The 21107-nt window shown below is 43.1% G+C and overlaps 1 protein-coding gene across 3 annotated transcripts in view; it reads left to right on the top strand.

The window, feature by feature from the left end:
- Nucleotides 1-16791, top strand: part of Glce (glucuronic acid epimerase) — a 44429-nt gene extending 27638 nt beyond the window's left edge. For 2 of the 3 annotated variants that reach the window (XM_042697472.1, XM_042697473.1), the window contains exons 3-5: nucleotides 4383-4981; nucleotides 8310-8555; nucleotides 13316-16791. In XM_042697472.1, the coding sequence (XP_042553406.1) occupies nucleotides 4396-4981; nucleotides 8310-8555; nucleotides 13316-14340 (1857 nt within the window). In that variant the 5' untranslated portion in view covers nucleotides 4383-4395 and the 3' untranslated portion in view covers nucleotides 14341-16791. The remainder of the gene's footprint in view (nucleotides 1-4382; nucleotides 4982-8309; nucleotides 8556-13315) is intronic. The other variant, XM_042697474.1, reaches the window with a different exon arrangement.
- The last annotated feature ends 4316 nt before the right edge of the window (nucleotides 16792-21107 follow it).

Below are 21107 nucleotides of genomic sequence, written 5' to 3'. Positions count from 1 at the left end.
GGTAAGCTTGAAACCAGTCTTTTCTGTGAAAACAGTTGCCCCAGTAGTTACATTTAAAATCAATTTGGGCCCTGATTTCTTGTCCATGTTTTCTGACTTTACAAGTTGAGTAAGCAAGCTTTTACCCTTTACTTTTGTGTAATTGCTGTCTTGTAGGACATGGAAACATCTCCTATTCATTGAACTTCCGAGATAGTTCTAAACATTTGTACTGCAAGACTTCCTAGGCAGGAAAAGTAACCCATGCAAAACAAAAGCATCATTAGGTTCTTTTGCTTGGCTTTCCTAATGAGTGGGAAAATATCACACAGCTGTAGAAGCTAGCACTCTTTCTGAACTGATTTATTTACATAGCATATGCTTACTTTGACACATTGCTTTAGAAGCAAGCCAGAGAGCTTTTTTCCTTAAGTACTATACAATACTTCAAAGAACGTTTTAGCTACACTGTAATTGTTAAGCTTTTCTGGATACAAAGCAGCTCTTTGCTCTTTAAGAAACATTTCTGTCCTAGTTCTTTATATTATTGCTGCTGGAGGAAATTAAGCTGAATACATTTAGAAGTTCCTTTCAGAAGCGGATTTTAGTTTCAGAAGCTGATGCAAAGTGCCACTGGTTTGTCTGCACAAACCACTGGCAAGTCATTCTACTCGTACCTAGTTGCTGAGGTGACACAGACTGGCCTGGAACCAGGTAATGTGATGTTTCCTGATGTCTGAGGCAAAGTCCTTACTTACACTAAAGCCAGTAAAGGTAAGTTTAAAGACTGCTATGTGTTCCCTCATTTTCCTTTAGTAGTTTATAAAAGTGTCACAGTTTCTTCTATTCCACTAGTAATAACAAGAACTCCTTCTTAGGGCTAGATAGATGTCAGTAACTGAAAACATGTCTGGTACTTAGCATATGGTAAAAGTACTCATGAAATTGTTTTCCTTTTCTGTAATCCTTCCTCCTTTTTTTATTTTTTATTTTTTTTGGTTGGTCGTGGGGCTTGAACTCTGGGCCTGAGCTCTGTCCCTCAGCTCTTCAGCTCAAGGCTATTGCTCTACCACTTGAGCTACAGTGCCACTTCCGGTTTTCTGGTGGTTTATTGGAGATAAGAGTTTCATGGACTTTCCTGCCCAGGCTGGCTTTGAATCATAATTCTCAGATCTCAGCTTCCTGAGTAGCTAGGATTACAGGCGTGAGTCACCAGTGCCCTGCTAACCCTTCCTCCTTTAAAAACAAACAAACACAAAACAGCTTTCTTCATTCAAATGAGATTTTGTGTGTGTGCATGCAAGGACTAAGGCTTGAACTCAGAGCCTAGGTACTGTCCGTTAGCCTTTTCTGCTCAAGGCCAGCACTCTACCACTTAAGCCATGCCTCCACTTGTGATTTTTGCTGATTAATTGGAAATAAGAGTCTTATGGACTTTTCTGCTCCAACTGGCTTCGATTCACAGCCTCCTGAGTAGCTAGGATTATAGGTGTAAACAACTGGTGCCTAACTCAAATGAAAATTTTAAAAAGTTAATGTTTCGTAAAGATATGACAATAGACCAGGGAAGCCCATGAGCTGGCTACACATAGACCATTTACCACCTCTGGAGCACCGCAGCTGAAATACAATGCTGGTGATTCAGCTCATGCTGATAACTCACCTCACTCCTTGGACAAGACAGAAGTGCCCCATAATGCACGCTAGCTAGATACAGACCTCGAATGTTTCTGTAAGGCCCCTTCCAACTTCCTACAGTGGAGAAGAGGAACTGAGAAAGACTAAGGCTCTTGCGTCCCCAGAACCAACAGAAAAAGCTCTTTCCCTTCAGCATTTCCAAGGTCTGCTGAAGCACTGCTCCCCCTGGAGGAGCCCTCTTGTCAGTGCCCGCCTGTCTGCTCTCCCCTCCATCCTTTCCAGGAGAGCATCAAGCTAAAAACCCAGACCATCCTCAGGTAACAGGAGCTCTGTGTTGGCTCCAGTTATTCTCGCTTCAATTTCAACAAGTAACCAAAGATCACCAGGCATGTGAGGAAAAGTAATGGCAAGAGAAAACTAGCCAGAAGAATATCAGTGGGAAATGTAGAAATTTCCAGAGAAGTGTATTTTGAAAAGATCTCTTACACTGAGATCCAGGAAGAACCACAGCCACTAACCAAGGACAGAGGACACAAGTTTTACATTGAAAGGGCTCTTGGGGTATAGCAGGGAACCCCAATATTCCTATACACAGTGACAGTTTACCAGACAAACCACACTTCAGTAACTCTTAGTGCAAAATGATATGGAACCCAGGAATTCCCTGCCAGACTACTAATTGTGAGAGCAGAATGACAGTGTTTTAAGTCTCAGAGATTGCCTTCTCTTAGAATTAAAAGAATGAATTATTCATTTGCCATTGTCTTTCTTAGGAAACAGAAATTCAACATTTAAGTTTTCATTGAACATTTTGTGTGTGTGTGTGTGTGTGTGTGTGTGTGTGTGTGTGTGTAGAGGGGGTTCTTTTTATCTCATTTCTGCCAAAAAGTTTTTTTGTGGGGAAAATGAGAAGGGATAAAAACAATAAGGAGTTGATGAGGTCATTCCATGCATAAACTACAGAGTGGCTGTGGCCAATTTTTTTTTGTCAGTTGTGGGGCTTGAACTCGACCTGAGTGCTGCTCCGGAGCTCTTCAGCTCAAGGCTAGCCATCTACCACTTGAACCACAGAGCCACTTGAGGTTTTCTGGTGGTTTATTGGGGGTAAGAGTCTCATGGACTTTCCAGGCCAGGCTGGCTTTGAACCATGATCCTCAGATCTCAGCCTCCTGAGTAGCTAGGATTACAGGCATGAGCCACAGGCACCTGTATATAGTTCCCCTTACTCTCTGTAGGCTGAAATATTCCATACATTGCACATACTCTCTCCTGTGTTGTGATCAATAGTAGCAAATTCTTCTCCCATCAGGACTGGAATGACATCATCAGCTTAAAGTTAAAACCTCATCTGACAGCTATGTGAGAATAGACTTTAGGGGTGTAAAGTAGTAGGACAAGATAGAGGCAGAGACCAGTTGGCTAGTGCTGCAAAATTTCAGGCAAAAAGTGGCCTGGTGGCACAGGTGGTGTTGGTGGGAAGAGGTCACATGCAGGGTATAGCGTGAAGGAGGTCATGTGCTGGGCTCACCAAGTAGGAGGTCATGTGCTAGGTACACTGTGAGGGAATTCCTGACTGACTGGATATGGGATGAGCAAAAGAGGAGTCAGAGTTTTAGTGTGAGCTGCAGGAAGGAGGAATAAGTGGATTAGGAGATAAATTTTGATTATTGCATTTCAGAAATCTATTTGATCTCTAAGAAAAGATACCAATTACGCCAGGCACTGGTGGCTTGTGTCTGTAATGCTAGCAACTGAGGAGGCTGAGATCTGAGGATCACAGCTCAAAGCCAGCCCTGGCAGAAAATTCCATGAGGCTTATCTTCAATTAACAAGCAAAAATCCAGAAGTAGAGCTGTGGCTCAAGTGGTAGAGCACTACTAACCTTGAGCCAAAAAGCTCAGGGACGGTACCAAGGCCCTGAGTTCAAGCCCCAGGACTGGCACTCACACGTATTCCCCACCCCCCAAAAAAGATACTCATCACTTAGATTGACAGTTGTGTGTATATGTATCTGCAAAGAAAAGTCTGACATGGAAATAGAATTTGGGGGTAGTTGGTATGTAAATTGTATTTAAAGACATAAGACCCAATTGCAATCACTTAGGGAAAAATAGACAAAGAAATCTGAGGACTGGGACCCTAGGACACTATAACCCTCAAGGGTCAGGAGATAAGAAGGAAGACTCACAGAAGATTAAGGAAGGAAGAGAAGATAGCATAGTACTTCAGGAGAGGACCAAGAGAGAGGATGCCTTGGAGACTGGGAACAGTGGCATCAGGAGGAAAGGTCATGGCCCATTTTATGCTCTAAGATACCAGATAGAATGAGCAATGCCGGTTCACTGGAGGCTTGGGTAACATGGGTGTTGATGCTTTGCAGGAAAGGGTCGATTATGTTTTTTTCAGAAGTGACTAAGCTGTTAGGACAGAAATGCTTAAATTGTTTGTTCTTAGCTATTTAAAACAGAACTATAAAATCTTTCGGCTTAGGGAGCCTTGCAGAAAATTGCCAAGATACCAAGGGAGCACAAAGTAAGAGAATTTGGGCATCTCCACTTGAGAGGATGATGCAGATGAAGGGGTGGAATCCTCTTACCTTTTTTTTTTTTTTTTGGTCCATTCTGAAAAATTTGAGTCAGATGTTTTGCATTTGATAAAATTGCCCTAATGTGGTTTTGGATATTTTAAAACTGAAGAGAATCTTACCCAATGTCAGAAATGTCAACGACACGTCTGTGCATGAATCTTCCTTCTTGCCCTCATAGGTATGGTGTGAATATGCGTTGCTTGGCAGCTCGGGTCAACTACAAGACGTTGATTATCATCTGTGCACTCTTCACATTGGTCACAGTACTTCTGTGGAACAGGTGTTCCAGTGACAATGCGACTTCATTTCCACGGCACTTGAGTAATGGCTTCAGGGTGGATGGACTAGAAAAGAGAGCGGCGGCATCTGAGAGTGACCGACGTGTGAACCACGGGGGCAGACAGCAGTCAGAGGAGGCGCTCCTGCAGGAGCAGCAGAAAGCACCCCCTGTGGCTGGGGGCTTCGATGGCAGTGTGGGCAGCAAGGTGTTAGGGCTCAAATATGAAGAAATTGACTGTCTCATCAATGATGAGCACACGATTAAAGGGAGACGAGAGGGGAGTGAAGTCTTTCTTCCATTCACTTGGGTGGAGAAATACTTTGACGTTTACGGAAAGGTGGTTCAGCATGATGGCTATGACCGGTTTGAATTCTCTCACAGCTATTCCAAAGTCTACGCACAGAGAGCCCCCTACCACCCAGATGGCGTGTTCATGTCCTTTGAAGGCTACAACGTGGAAGTCCGAGACAGAGTCAAGTGTATCAGTGGAGTTGAAGGTTGGTATCTGCCTGCTTGTGAGTACACAGCTATGGGTTGAAGCCCTTCCATTGCTCTGTCTTGGCAAAAAGGAACCACGCAGGTCTGAGCTTAGAGGAGGTTTCTAGCTATTTGATTTAAGGGCTGCAGGAAGAGCACACCTGAACACATAGCATTCTTCCAGTAACTTCTTCCAGAGTCTCACTGATTTTAGGTTGGGGCAGAGCACCTACAGAAATTTTGATTTCATATGTGCAATTCTGGGGCTAGGAATCTGGCTCAGTTGATAAACATTTGCCAGCATTTGCCAAACTTGAGTAAGGCCCTGGGTTCAATCTCTAGTATGTGCGAGAAAACAAAATTTATGTATTTATATATATATGCGTGTGTGTGTGTGTGTGTGTGTGTGTGTGTGTATATGTATATAAATTTTATCCTCTAGTGAGAGGATTGGGAGAAAGAGAGCACCCACTGTCGTTGTATCCTGTCCCCCGCCACCTCGTACTGTCTGTTGCCTGGTTAGACAGCTGCCATCACTGGAAGGAAAGTTCAGGTCCAAGGACAACAATTCCTAGCCCCCATTCCATGTCCTCTGCACTTACCCAGTTACCTGTAGAGTACAGAAAGTGCCTTTCATTGCCTTTAAAACTGTGGGACCCTGGAGTACCTGATGGGAATAATTGGTCTGTTATGGACTTTGCTTTTCCAATGTAGCAGTGACCAGCAAGTCAAATTGAATTTTACTCTGAAGTGCATCGTTTAAATGAGAAGGAACGTATTGTGATTAGAAATTGCTTGGCTTCAGTTTCATTGTATTTCACCTTCCTTATTGTAGAGTGGTTTTAATACCTTAATGCTAATTTCAATATAAACTTGATTTTACTATTTAAAAAATATATATGGATTGCTGAGGGTGTAGCTCAAGTGGTAGTATCTGCATGGCAAGTTCAAACCCCAGGACCAGCACCCCCCCAAAAAAGATTCTTTTGGCATAACTTCTTCATTTTGTGCTGCACCCTGATTGGTTTTTTCCTTAGTGCAGGGGATCAAATCAGGCTGTACACATACAAAGTGCCATTCACAGAATTACACCTCAAGCACTACTTTTAACGTTTTTTTTTTCTGGTCCTGGTACTTGAACTCTGGGGCTGGGCACTGGTTTCTGAGCTTATTTTGCTCAAGATTAGCATTCTACCACTTAAACCACAATGACACTTCTGGCTTTTTATGACTAGTCTATTGGAGATAAGAGTCTCATGGACTTTCCTGCCCTGGCTAGCTTTGAACCATTATCCTCAGATCTCAACCTCCTGAGTAGCTAGGATTAAGGCATGAGTCACCAGCACCCTGCTTACTTTTAACTTTTTAAAGCAGTTAAATTGATTTATTTCTTGGCAAATGGTATCTGAGGTCAGGGTCCAGTTTGAAACCTCTCCCCCCGACGTAACATGTATTGAATGGGCTCTTCTTTTCCTTCCTGATTCATGAACATGGTCTCTATCATTCATTTTACCAAATTTCCATAAGACTCCAGCAGACTGCCTGCTTGTTGTTCTTTCCCATTGACCAGTCCCAATTCTTGTACCATTGTTAGATTATGTACATTTTATGATGTGATAGTTTTGCTTACTTTGGGGGCATTCCCAGAGAAAGGTTACTGATGTGAAAACACCTGTAACCTGGTCTCTTAGCTTGTAGAGTACCTGGAATTAGTCTGCTTTTGTTGCTACAGCAATGCCTGGAACCACAATCTTTATTAAGAAAGAGTTATATTTAACTCACTGGAAGCTACAAGTGCAGGAAGCATGGTGCTGGTTTTATGGAAGCCCCTTGGCCATGTTACTGGATAGCATTATGAAGAGAGCATTTGTGAGAGCATGAGGTCATATGGTAAGATAGGAAGCTAGAACATGGGGAAGGCCTTATTTTTCAGTCTTGCTCTGTTTTGATTTGTTTTCTGGTACCAATGTTTGAACTTAGTGCTACATGCTTGCTCAGCTTTTGCTCTGGTGCCTTACCAATGAGCCCAGCTTTTTGCTGGTTGTTTTGGAGACAATCCCAAGGACTTTCTGCCCAGGCTGATTTTGAACCCCCATCTTCCAGCCCTTGGCTTCCTGAATACCTAGGATTGCAGGCTTGAGCAGCTGACACCAAGTCCTGTATTTTATAACAACTCCAGCGTGAGAACTGCATCTGTGACTTCCAAGGGCAATTCTCCCAAGACCTCATCACTCCCCACAAAGCCCCGCCTCTAAGTAATTGTGCGTATTACCACAGTGAGGACCAGGCCTCCAACACTAGCCCTTGGAGGCACACTCAGACCTTGTTGAAACCACAACAGCCCCTGTTGTCAGGGATTGTTTTGAAACTACATCAGAATAGTAGCTATAGATTCCAGTGTCTGCTGTGCTGGTCAGATGCCTGCTTTTCAGTTCAGAACTACAGAAAAGAGTTTCTCTCCCAACAGGTAAACACAGTTGAGCCATGAAATTCTCTGGGCAATGTAGTATTGTAGTTTCCATGTAGAAAGTTGCTAACTAAACACTAATAGCAAACATTTAGAAGTTGCCCTAGAATTTTACAAGACATAATCTGTTGCTGAGGTATGATGGTACATGAATGTAATCCTTGTACTTGAAAGGCTGAGGCAAGTGGATGAGTTCTAGACCAGCCTGGGGTACTAAAAGGGCTAGAGACAAAAGAGAAAGAATTGAATGTGGTCAAGTATAAAACCAAGTCAGTTTTTAAAAGGCAGTCCTTGTTCTTAAGAATTACATTTTGGCCAGAAAGGTATGAAAGTAATTTTAAGCTGGGTATGTACTTTTAGGTTTTCTCATTAAACAAATACTTTAGCCATTACATGGAATACTTCCTTGTTAGACCTTGACACTGGAGGAGAGATGAGCAAGTAGTTAATGGAGTGTTACCTACTGATGTTAAAGAAAATTACAGGATTGTTACTTAGAATAAACCGGGTGAGGTAGAAAATTACAGGATTGTTACTTAGAATAAACCGGGTGAGGTGAGGTCTGTGCTTAAAATTGTGCAAAATGTGAATATGTGAACAAGATCACGAAAAGTAACTCCTGTAGCTGTGAGCAGAAGTGACGTACATAAACAGTCCTGAAAAGGTTTAGATTGTTCATAGCTGTGTGTCACATGAGAATAATATATTTGTATCTGCTTAACTTGGGGGGACAACTTGGAGCAGTTAGGAGAGCAGCATAATAAGAAAGCTGCCAAGTAGCCCTAATCCTGAGCCATGCAGGTACAAGCTATAACCTTGAGGCATGCAGGTACACAGCGAGAAATGTTTGGCAGTGATTGTGTATCCTTCCTCTTTTACAGGTGTACCTTTGTCCACTCAGTGGGGACCCCAAGGCTACTTTTACCCCATCCAGATTGCACAGTATGGGCTGAGCCATTATAGCAAGAACCTGACAGAGAAGCCTCCTCACGTAGAGGTGTATGAGACAGCTGAAGATGAGGACAGAAATGGCAAACCCAACACCTGGGCAGTGCCCAAGGGCTGCTTTATGGCCAGTGTGGCTGACAAGTCTAGATTCACCAATGTGAAACAGTTTATTGCCCCAGGTAAGCTGTGTGCTGTCAGTGCTGCTACCTTTCTGTTGACATTCCCTTAAATTTTTCAAATCATTCTTAAAAACATATTAGCAGACTGTTTGTCGCACAAGTCAATAAAGTAGTTGTATCATCCAAGTGAATTCCCTACAGAAGGAGAGGCTAGAAGAAAAGCAACAAGGTTATAAAGAGAGAAATGTATGTTGTATGAAGAGCTGAGGTCCACACTCCTCCAGGGAGATTCTTGGGTTCTGCAGCCCACAGAAATGGGGTCCCTGGGCTTTGGTTTGGGTTTTCCTTTGCTTTGTGGTGCTAGGACTCGAACCTTGGACTTTGTGCATGCTAGGCAAACACTACCACTGAGCTGTACCCTAACCGCCTTAGTTTATTGTAATGTTGTACTGCAGTATAGTTTAATTTTTGAGTTATTCCCCCTAATGTAGAAGGAACTTTTACAGAAAGAGCCATCCTTTCCTTTGTGTAATTTTTGCCAATAGCTTGTAACTTTTTCAACAAAAGTAGCATTACCAAGGAGGCCTACTCCCATATTGAATTGTGTTAATGTACTAAATTCTCTCAAACTTCATATAAAACCATCTTCATTAATAAAATCATTTAAAAAATCAAATTAACTTTATGCATCATCTCCCCTTTTACTGACAGTCTCATTAATTAGGATATAATGCATTTTTCTGCACTGATCAATATCTATAAGAATTAATGAGTCCATTACTTAAAGAGACAATGGAATCATACTAGTTAGCACATCAGGATTAATTCGCTCTACAGAGATGTTGTCAAGATCAGAACCCATTCCCCTTGTACCATCCTTGCAGTTGATAAATACAAAAGAGAGAAAAGGTTATAAGCCCTCTTCTGTGTTCTCACCGCATCCTTTACTGATGACTGGGGAATTTACAGACCTTGTAAGCCACAGGACAAACCTCTTTCTAGATGGCCTTAAGTCATGGATTGGTGAGAGCTGATGACGTGCAGGGTGACCTTGACGTTCCTTTCTGGGAGTAGAACTCTTCTCTATGGCATTCTGTGAGAGTCTAAGACAGAATCTTTTCTTAGTGTAGGAGCCTGTGATGTTTAAGAAGATATTTCAGCAGGAAATTATTATATAAAGCCAAAGAACATTTGGTTTGGGGTACCCCCAAGGATCTGTGTAAATAAGGATAGAAAACAGCTGTTGCATCCTGAGTTCCTGGGAGGTTTTTCAGAACTGTCGTATAAATTGTCCTAGTTAGAGCAAGCACTTTCACTGTATACTTCCACGTCCTATGTTCTGTTTCCCTTTGGCCTCTCTCCATGACCCATAGCTGGAGGAAAATCATAGGGAGAAAACTCTGTCAGTCATAACCATGCTGCCACGGGACACTGGGTACTGGTGAGGTGTAGATGTTTGGGCATTCCAGTAGTGCCCGTACTTGCATACTACAGGAGTCTATAGGAGGAGAGAGGGGAAGATGAAAATGGGGGGGCTGTCTCATTGGACACAGGTGTATGATGCGTGAGGCTGTTTAGAGGACAGACCTCATGGAGGCGTTTCAGTACCCAGCGTTGCAGGCACAGGGGCTGGAGACTTTGACCTTTCATTTTTTTCTTTCTTGGCCTTGAATTTTTGTTTTCCTGAAAGAGAATAAAATCATCTAGAGTGGGGGGAAAAAAGTATAAGCTAGATGTGGGACCCACCTGTAATCCCAGCCTTCAGAAGATGGAGGCAGGATCAAGAGTTCCAGGCCATCCTGAAGTATGTAATGAGATCCTGTCTGGGAAAAAAAATAAGTGACAGTGCATTTTATGAGTCTGCAGCACATTTTTATTGTTTGTTGAGTATTTTCCTAGTTTTAAAACTGAACTGGCAGTGTGTCACATCATACTTTATTAAGTACAAAGCACCCTCTGTCACTTCTGTGACATGGCATGTCAGTGCCTCTTGTTTCTAGCCCTTCCTTCTCAGGCCTGTGACCCACAACTCGTGCCCCATCAAGGTTCTGAGCACCGCCTCCTCCCTTTCAGCCTAGTAAAGCTGGTGATGAAGTAAAGAATGATGGAAGAAGTGAAGAGTAATGGTAGATTGTCATTGCTGTGTGACTCAGGAACCTCTCTGCTGATGGGAATGCTACATCCCACCACTTCATTCATTAATGAATTATTGGACATAGCAAGTGATTCTTTAAATTGTGTCATTTAGAAGAAAATTCTTGGAGCAAATGATTTCTTTAGCTTTCCTCTCATTGTTGACTATGAAAGAGCCTTACCTTGAGAATGAAGAGTAAACAGCACTCAGGGTAGTCTGATTTGCTAAGGGTAAGGTCATCTTGAGTGATTCATAAATCAGTTCAGAATCATTCCATGTTTTTTTTTTTTTTTAAAAATTTAATTTAATTTTATTTGTGAACATACTGTACAGAGGAGTTACAGTTACATGGGCAGGATAATGCGTACATTTCTTACCAAGCATTGCAGCCTCCTCCTTTGTTTACCCTTCACATCCCTTCCCAGCCTCCCCCCTCTCATTCCATGTTTCAGGGTTACAGTACTGAGCTTTAGATCCCGTTCACTGCAGAAGTGGGAAGTGCTAGTTAAGAGAGAGTAATGGCCTTTCAAAGCACGATAAAATGGGCAAGGCCATCACAATGCTCGTGTCCCTGGTACAACTTCCACTGTGGCTGTTCCACTGCATAAAGCAACCAAGAGCGTGTGCTGCAGAGTCTGCAGTGCTGAACTCCAGCACAAGCGTTAGATGATAGCCCAGTGTGCTCACATTCCACACCGACTGCTGCGAACACAGTTCCAAGTTCCCGCTTCTAATCCGTGTTCTTGTGTATATACCAAAGGAGTGCCCTGGCCAAGGTCTGACATTATGAGACTAAGAGCAGTAACCCTTGCCATGAGGGTGTTTCTTCCAGTAGCGCTTTTCTCTCTTAAAGTCTTTGAACCTGGATCCAGGAAACCTGGACCAGTTAGCTGCCACCAGTTAGCTCTTGGCCTTGGGAAAGCCTGTGTGCTTTGATCTCTCCTATAAACATGGTAATTCCTACTTTGCTGTCTCAGATAATTGCAGGGATAGAATGAGATAATCAATCCATATGATGTGTTTTGGAAATATAAACTGTAAAGACAAAGGTACTCATATTTCTTTGTAATATTTTTTATTCTTGCTGCTGCTTTAGGGTTTGGAGTCTTAGGGCTTTGAATTCAAGGCCTACCTCACACTTGTTAAACAAGCATTCTGAGCCATGCTCTACCCCTTTTTGCTTTAGTTTTTCAGCTAGGGTCTCATGCTTTTGCTCAAGGGTGGCCTGGGACCACAGCCTTCCTACCCCTCCCTCTTGAGTAGCTGGGATTAGACATGTATCACTGTGTCCGTCTGCATTTGGTTTTAATATGTGAATTTCTTTCCTTGGTAGTTGAGGTGATCAGGACTCAGAGTCCTCCGCCATCACTGTGTTGGAGCTGTCCAAGAGAAATTCCTATTTTTAATTTGAAGATAAAATAGCTTTTGCTACTTTCTTAACATGTGCTATGAAGCATTATCATTTATTACTAGTTCTGAGCCATTGTCTTTTTAAAAAATCCTCACAATTATCCTGCAAAGTAATATATCTCTGTTTAACATGTGAAGGGACTGAAACGCCATCTGTTTTGCCTTGCCATAGCTAATGGTGTTCGTTCAGTCTAAAGTTTTAAACTCCAAGCCCTATGCTTTCCCCATCACCTTTCTATTTTGTACGTGAGCCCACTGCATAACTTCCAGTAATTTCATTCACAGTAAACTTTTCATAAGTACAAGTACTGTAGAGACAGTCTCCTCATCCAGGCCTTGGTGTGCACAAACACAGCTCTGGGAATTGAAGTCTTAAGTGAGATAGAGAGCATTAGGAATGGAGTAACATTAATTGTTAGAGAAAAACTGGAAATCTGGGGGCTGGGAAGTTGGCTCAGTGGTAGAGCGCTTGCCTTGCATGCCTGAGGCCCTGGGTTTGATTCCTCAGTACCACATAAGCAAAAAGAAAAAAGCCGGAAGTGGTGCTGTGGCTCAAGTGGTAGAGTGCTATCCTTGAGCTGAAGAGCTGAGGGACAGTGCCCAGGCCCAGAGTTCAGGCCCCACGACCGGACCCAAAAACAAAAACAAACAAACAAAAAAAACTGGAAATCTGGAACTTCTACAGTTTCCAATGCTGTGAGCTGGACCAGCGTTTGTCTGCTTTTCTTCTTATAGGAGGGCAGAAGGGTCATCAGCGATTGGTTAGCTGGTACTAGCACTAGAAAAGATTATGTTTGTGCCAGTACTGGGGCTTGAACTTAGGGCCTGGGTGCTATCCTTTAGATTTTTCACTTAAATCTGGTGCTCTACCATTTGAGCCACACCTCCACTTTTTGGTGGTTATTTGGAAATAGGAGTCTCATGGACTTTCCTGCCTAGCCTGGCTTTGAACCATGATCTTCAGATCTCCTGAGGATCAGGGATCTTTCTCCTGAAAGAGCTTTTGAATAACTAGGATTTCAACTGTGAGCCATCATTACCTGGCTTAGAAAAGAAAATTTGATCAGCAGTGTTTTAGTTTTCCTCTGAGTCCTTTACTGTGTGTCAGTACTTTAACTTAGTAAAAGAAAAATGCATATGAATCTGATACATAGAATTCTCAAGTGTTAATTTTGCATGGTCCATAGTTGTCAAGAACACACTATATAGATAACTAAAGCTCAAGTTTGGAAGCATTTTCTCCTCACCAGTCTTATTGATGTGTTCTCCTCTTTAGAAGCCAGTGACGGTGTGTCCTTGCAGCTGGGAAACACAAAAGACTTTATTATTTCATTTGACCTCAAGTTCCTAACGAACGGGAGCGTGTCTGTGGTTCTAGAGACCACCGAGAAGGGCCAGCTCTTCACTGTCCATTATGTCTCAAATACCCAACTCATTGCTTTTAAAGAAAGGGACATATACTATGGCATCGGGCCCAGAACTTCATGGAGCACAGTCACCAGAGACCTAGTTACTGACCTCAGGAAAGGAGTGGGGCTCTCCAACACAAAAGCTGTCAAGCCAACCAAAATAATGCCCAGAAAAGTGGTGCGATTGATTGCAAAGGGAAAGGGCTTTCTGGACAACATCACCATCTCCACCACCGCCCACATGGCTGCCTTCTTTGCTGCCAGTGACTGGCTGGTAAGGAATCAGGACGAGAGGGGTGGATGGCCCATCATGGTGACCCGGAAGCTAGGGGAAGGGTTTAAGTCTTTAGAGCCAGGGTGGTACTCTGCCATGGCGCAGGGGCAAGCCATTTCTACGCTTGTCAGGGCCTATCTCTTAACAAAAGACCAGGTATTCCTCAGTTCAGCTTTACGGGCTACAGCCCCTTACAAGTTCCCATCAGAGCAGCGTGGTGTCAAAGCCGTGTTCATGAACAAACATGACTGGTATGAAGAATACCCAACCACACCTAGCTCCTTTGTCTTAAATGGCTTTATGTACTCCTTAATCGGGCTGTATGACCTAAAGGAGACTGCGGGGGAGACACTTGGGAAAGAAGCAGCATCCTTATATGAGCGTGGGATGGAGTCCCTGAAGGCCATGCTGCCCCTGTACGACACGGGCTCCGGGACCATCTACGACCTGCGGCACTTCATGCTGGGTGTTGCTCCCAACCTGGCCCGCTGGGACTACCACACCACCCACATCAACCAGCTGCAGCTGCTCAGCACTGTTGATGATGCTCCCGTCTTCAGAGAGTTTGCCCGGAGGTGGAAGAGCTACCTCAAAGGTGGCAGGGCAAAGCACAACTAGTGCCAACAACCAAACCATGGTCAGCCTCAGAACCATAAGCCACAGGCCATGCACCAGGCATGGGGAACCCTGCTCCTAGCCTGAGACAGTTGCGTGTGCTCTGTGGGCAGGTGGCAGTTAGAGCAGGAATGTTTGGGGTGCCTTGCTCATTGCAGGCTGTAGACAATAAGTAATGGTGAATAGCCCTGGCCAGCTGCCGGCACATCCACACGCAGTGCGGAGCGCTTTTCAGATGTGATTATTTATATTTATATTGGAAACAGATGTTTAAACAATATGTGCTGTAATACAGTCAGTGTGTGTTTGTACCCTGGATAGTGGACTGTGCTCAACTTTTTAAAAGCTATTTCTTTTCTCTAGACATTTCTGGGAGGTGAATGGGTGTTTGTTGCATTTGTTCAATTTGATACATATGGAGACTATTTTGCATTATGGTTTTCTTGATGTGTGTAAATTAAACACACCCAGTCTTCAGGCTTCACAGTATGTAAAGCACAACTAGAATGAAACTTATTGACCGCACAAGAAATTACAGAAATGTTTATGAAACTTGATCTACAATCAGTGAAAGTGTGATAATCAGCCTGTCCCTCCTGCCACCCCTGTGTGATGGTTTCTTTGTATTTCCTTTTGACTTCACTTTGAGAGTTTTGTCTAGTCCGGAGACATGATGTAGAATATTGACTTTAAACCTAAATTTGGGGAGGATTTAGAAATTTTAGGACCACCATCTCTTCTGTTGCACCTGAGGAAAGCTTAAATGTTCCATACATAAATCACACTGGGGTTCCCTCCCCTTGGGGGTCATTCTCTATTCTCACTAAGCCGTTGGGGCTCTGTCTCTGTTGTTACTTGAAAACTTAGTTTTGAGTTATTCCAGCTGTTTAGAAGAGGTGCTGCTGCTGTGTCTGGAAAGGTCTTTGTTGAGCCCCTGACAGATTTCCCAGTAATGCACAGCCCAGAAACATAAGCCCCATAATAACCTACAGCTTGGAAACACACGAGCCCCTACATGTTGAAGGGCTCAGCCGACAGAGTGCTCTTCACCTGACCTCAGAAGAACCGGTGCCCTCTCTGTCTACATGGTGTTGTGCAATGGAACATACATGTCTGTGATAGGTACACAAAATGTATGCACCTCAGAGTGGGCAGGAACATGAAAATTCATCCCACACTGGAAACAATTTTAAGCTGGCAGTATACAAATAAGCTTTGGTTCCCAATTTCTATGACCCCAGCTCTTCATTTTACCCATAACAGACAGATGTGGGTGTTACATTCCCCTGTCCACCTTTGTAGTTCTCAGACATTCAATGTCTCAACAACATTTAAGCATTAAATATGTTTTATCTCAGTAATAAAGGCAAGGACCTCCCCCATTTTTTCATGCTGACATTTCAGATGAATGCCCTCCTTCTCCATGTTTGCTGTTACTTAGTGGGTCCAGGATTGTTTGTGTTTGCATGCTGGTCTTCAGAGGAGGAGAGCTGGTGAGAACACTGTGGTCCTGCTCTGGGACATACCAGTGCCTTAATCTCACAGTCCCAAGCTAAGAGGGGAGGGGAGAGGAAGGGCTGCTGCTGGTCTAACACTGCCCTCCACACTGTAGTGGCAGCTTGGTTTGTCTTCTATCCCCAAGGGGCATTGTGGGTACTTGAGGACATTCGGAATCATGGAGCTGATTGAAGTGCAGATACCCCGAAGCTGTCCCTAAGTCAGCCTGTTGCAGGATGGTTACCTGCAGGTGAGCTGGACCACCAAGGAGGGACGCCACCTGGGGCCATCTGCATTTTCACCCCGACAACTATAGAGCTGTCTAGGGTTTTAAATCATGGAAAATGTTTACTTATTTTGAGTTTAGGAATACTGGGGAGGGTACTTTAAAGTTTTGTTTCTTTAATTTTTATTTTCTTTAAGACTATAGGTGTTGGTTTTGTTCACCTAAACAGCAAAGGTAATTTGCTGATAATTGGTTGCCACTTCAATTGCTCAGCCAACCAAAAGCTTCCAGACCAAGGTCAAGTTTGGCCCTTTTGGAGTTCCTGTACGTAAGGCTTCAGTCAAGAAAGCACTAAGGTGTGCCAGGGGTGCAGAGGTGACCACAAAGCTCCTGTGCAGCGAGTGTCTTCTTGGCAGTGTGCACTTTCACAGGAGCTGCGGTTCCAGCGTCCTGTCATTGTCTTTCTCCTCCACTATACATGTGGGCTGTACACCATGTGTGAAATATGCAATAAATGTTTACATGACACCCTCCTTGAAGGGTAGTCCTGTGTAACGCTGTACAGACTTTGCGGTTGAAGCACAATGTGCACATGTTAGTTTTATATGCAGCAAAACTTGATTTTTTTGCAGATGGAAAGGTTATTTTGTTTCTATACAAAGTAAATGAATTGTGCTTAATGTAAAGCTGCTTTATAAAATTGTAAAATAAAGTTTTTATCTTAAAAGGAATGTACCTGGATATTTCTTTTCCTTCTCTAATTCTAAGATTATTTGAGTCAGCAAGCACATTTCTGGCCATTTGACGACAAACCTATTTGTGTCAGGCAGAGTGGGGAACTGAGCATATGACACATGGGGACCAAGGCTGCTGCCCAAGTGGTAGAGTACCTGCCTGGAAAGCACAAGGGCCTGAGTTCAAGTTCCAATGGGGGAGGGGAGATACAAGCTCTCAGGAGTGTTGTTCTGCAAGGGACCAGTGAACTATAGTACAATGTCATTAAAGTCATAAAAGCCATAAGCTAAGGATGTCCACTCTCTACTCTTCAATATAATTCTGGAACTCCCAACCAGAGCACTAAGGCAAGAAAATGACATAAAATGGATTCACATAGGAAATAAGAAATCAAATTATCCCTATTTGCAGATGGCATGATCTATACCTAAAGGACTCAAAAAACTCCATCCCCACGCTTCTAAAGCTGATCAACCACTTTGGCAAAGTAGCAGGATACAAAATTAACCCACAAAAATCAGTAGCCTTTCTATATGCCAACAGTGTACAAGCAGAGAAATTATGAAAACAAATCCATTTCCAACAGCCTCAAAAAAGTAAAATGCCTAGGAATCAACCTAATCAAAGACATAAAAGATATTTATAGCAAAAATCATAAAAATATGAAAAGAGAAAGAGGACACTAGGAAATGGAAAGACCTTCCATACTCATGAATAGATGAAATCAATATCATGAAAATGGCCATACTGCCAAAAATGCTACACAAATCCAGTTCTATCCCCATCAAAAGCTCAATGCTGTTCTTTACCAAGATAGAGAATACAATCCAAAAATTCATATGGAACAACAAAAGACCTACAATAGCCAAAGGAATTTTAGGCAAAAAAAAAAGCAAATGGTGATGGTATCGCAATGCCAGGCTTCAAACTCTACTACTGAGCCATAATAAAAGCAGCTTGGTACTAGCAAAAAAGTAAACCTAAAGATCAATAGAATAGATGAGAAGACCCAGAAATAAAGCCCTACACTTATCTGATATTTAATAAGGGAGCCAAAGACATACAGTGGGGGAAAAAATCGCCTCTTCAACAATTGGTTTGGAAAAACTAGGCAGCCATATGCAAAAAACTAAAGGTGGATCTCTGTTTGTCACCATGCACTAATATCAATTCAGAATGAATCAAAGACCTCAGTGTCAGATCCAAAACAGAAACTATTACAAGCGAGAATAGGAGAAACATGAGAACTTATAGGTAGAAACTTCTTGAAGAGAGTCCCAGGGGCACAACAGATAGTAGAGACTTGGCAGGTGGGATCACATCAAAGTAAAATGTTTCTGCACAGTTAAGGACATAGTTACTAAACCAGGAAGACAGCCAGCCAACTAGGAAAAGATGTGTACCAGCAATCTATCAGACAAAAGCCTAATGTCTAATATATACAAGAAGCTTAAGAAACTAACCTCTCCCACGCCTAATAAACCACTAAAGGAAAGACTTCTCAGAAGAAGTAAAAAAAAAAAAAAAAAAAAAATGGCAAAGAAACATGACGAAATGCTCAGCATTCTTGAACATAAAGAAAATGCATGTCAAATGCAAAACCACTCTGAGATAGCCTATCCCAGTAAGATTGGTCAACTTTGTAAATGAAAACAACAAATGTTGGCAGGGATGGGGGAAAAAGGAACCCTACTGCACTGTTGGTGGGAAGTAAACTAATACAACTACTCTGGAGAGCAATCTGAAGGTTCCTCAGAAAGCTAAACGTATATATCTTTCTTATGACCCAGCCATAACCACTCCTGGGCACCTACCCTGAACATCATGAACCAGGGATATGATAAAGACACCTGCACATCCATGTTCATTGCCACACTATTCACACTAGCCAAGATATGGAAACAGCCCAGATATGGAAACAGCCCAGATGCCCCACAATAGATGAGTGGGTCCAAAAAAAAAAAAAATCAAGCAAAAAACAAAACAAAACAAAAACAACCCTATACACAATGGGATTTTACACAGCCATTAGAAAGAATAAAATAATGTCATTTGCAGGGAAATGGATGGAACTAGAACAAATCATGTTAAGCCAAACTCAAAACAAACAGCCCATGTTCTCTATGTGGAAATTAGATCTAAAATGCACTGGGATATGACAAATTATACAGGATTCTAGATAGACACACAGTGAGATCAAAGGAGGATATTCTTAGGAAAAAAATCACAAAGGTGAAATGTCAAATACTTATGTAAATATACACACTGAAATGAACTCCCAAAATATGAAAACAAACAACCACTTTTTTTTTTAAAGTTTTTGGTGATTCTGTCTTTATGTATGGTATATTCAAGTGTACATCTTTGGAAGGGTTGGAGAAGGGTACATCTATGGAGCCGGGTAGCTCACACCTAGCTACTCATGAGGCTGAGATCTGAGAATTGCAGTTCAAAGCCATCCTGGGCAGGAAAGTCTATGAGACTCTTACCACCAATAAACCACTCTGAAAATCAGAAGTGGCACTGTGGTTCAAGTACTAGAGCACTAGCCTTGAGCTGAAGAGCTGAGGGACAGCGCCCAGGCCCAGAATTCAAGCCCATGACCAAACAAACAACAACAACAACCTATAGAAATGGAGTATACTGGACATTGATGAAAGTGATCTATACAATTCATAGGTGGAGACAGGAGGGAGGGACTGGGAGAGAATGAGGGAACAGAAGATACTAACTCATGTAATTGTGATCGCATTGTACATCACTATAATAACAATAAAGTAAATTTAAAGAAGTCATATATATACTAGACCCCATAGCTGGAACAGGTGTCATGGAAGGCCGAGGCCAGCTAGGTTGGTTCTTGCTGGGCTCACAGCCTTGCCCACTCTGCTGTCCTGTGATTTTTTTTTTGTCCTCCCTCTGGTGTTTTCCCCTTCTCAGCACTGCCAGGGTACAAATGTGCATGGAACCACATGGCTTTGTATTATCTTTCTCTGTAGTTACTGCTTGCTTTCTGGGCACCTGCACCCTGGTGATGGGGCATAGGCAGCCATGATGTCCGCAGAGGCTGCCCTGTTACATCCTTGGTCAGATTTGGCTTTGGTGAGCAGTCCTGGAGCAGAGGAGGTCTTGGGCTGTCTCTGGTTGGATTTTGCAATTTCCACTCAGATTCATACATTGGGCACTGTGAATTAGGTTATGGGACCATCTCTTATGCACCCACTGGCCTCAGCTCCAGGAACCTGAAGCTGGGATGGAGTTTCACAAAGTATACACAGCTAAAAGCAAGGACCAAGAGCAGCATCCACAGTGCCTGGTCCTGGGCCTGTGCATTTCTGCAGAAAACGGGATAGCACTTATCTTCTTGGGCTCCACCGCCGCCACTATGGCTCCTCCAGGCAGGGATCTTGCAAAGAGCCCTAGGCTCCTGCAGCCCCAGGGTTGGGCTCTGAGAATACCAAGCAAGACTTGCAGGCGCCACCTGCTGGGCATAGCACGCACGCTCAGAGGCTCAGCTCGGCCCAGATGGCAGGAAGCCTCTGGCTGTCCTCCTTTGTCCTCCTTCCTGTTCCCGGTACTCTTCCCACTTCTGAGTTCTTCCAATATCTCAATGTAGACCCTCTAACTGCAGTCGAGACCCTGTCCACTGCTCCAGGCATACATCCTGCAGCCTCCTGCAGAGACAGCTCCTGGAGGTGGTACATGAGGACTTCCTACATCCATCCACCCATGCATCTCTCTGTGCATGCATCCATCCATCCATGCATCCGTGCATCCATCAATGGGTCCATGATGCGCAGCACCCAGCCCTTGTCTCCAGAGCAGCCACAGTTCTCATGGTAAGTCAGCTAAGCCTGCATCTTTATTGCCATATTTCAGATGAGACCGAGGAGTGATGAGGTGTTCTACCCCAGAGCACTGGAGACCTGCAGATCCCAGGCCTGCCTCCAGGCTTTGAATGTGGTCAGACACGTTGAGTGGACCTTTTCCTGGTCCCTTTTGCCTGAGTGTGGATGTCCCCTTTCAACCTCACATTTTACACAAAACGTACCTCAAAGTGGATCTCAGCCCCATGTACAAAATGAAAACTTGTACCAGGCTTCTAGAATATTCATAAGACATTTGTAACCTCGGGTTAGGAAAGGAGGTTTTTTGATACCAAAGCGTACGTATGAAAGAAAAAAAATCATAATACAAACAAAATGCCTAAAGTTTCCTACAAATGAAGCCCAATATAGAGGCTAGGAGGAAATACTTAAAAATCACATATTTGACAAAAGACATATGTTCAGAATGTATAAAGAACTCAAGA

This window comes from Dipodomys spectabilis, unplaced genomic scaffold (assembly GCF_019054845.1).
Source record: "Dipodomys spectabilis isolate Male_0828 unplaced genomic scaffold, ASM1905484v1 ptg000219l, whole genome shotgun sequence".
Lineage (NCBI taxonomy): Eukaryota > Metazoa > Chordata > Mammalia > Rodentia > Heteromyidae > Dipodomys > Dipodomys spectabilis.
This window is presented reverse-complemented; position numbering and strand designations above follow the sequence as displayed.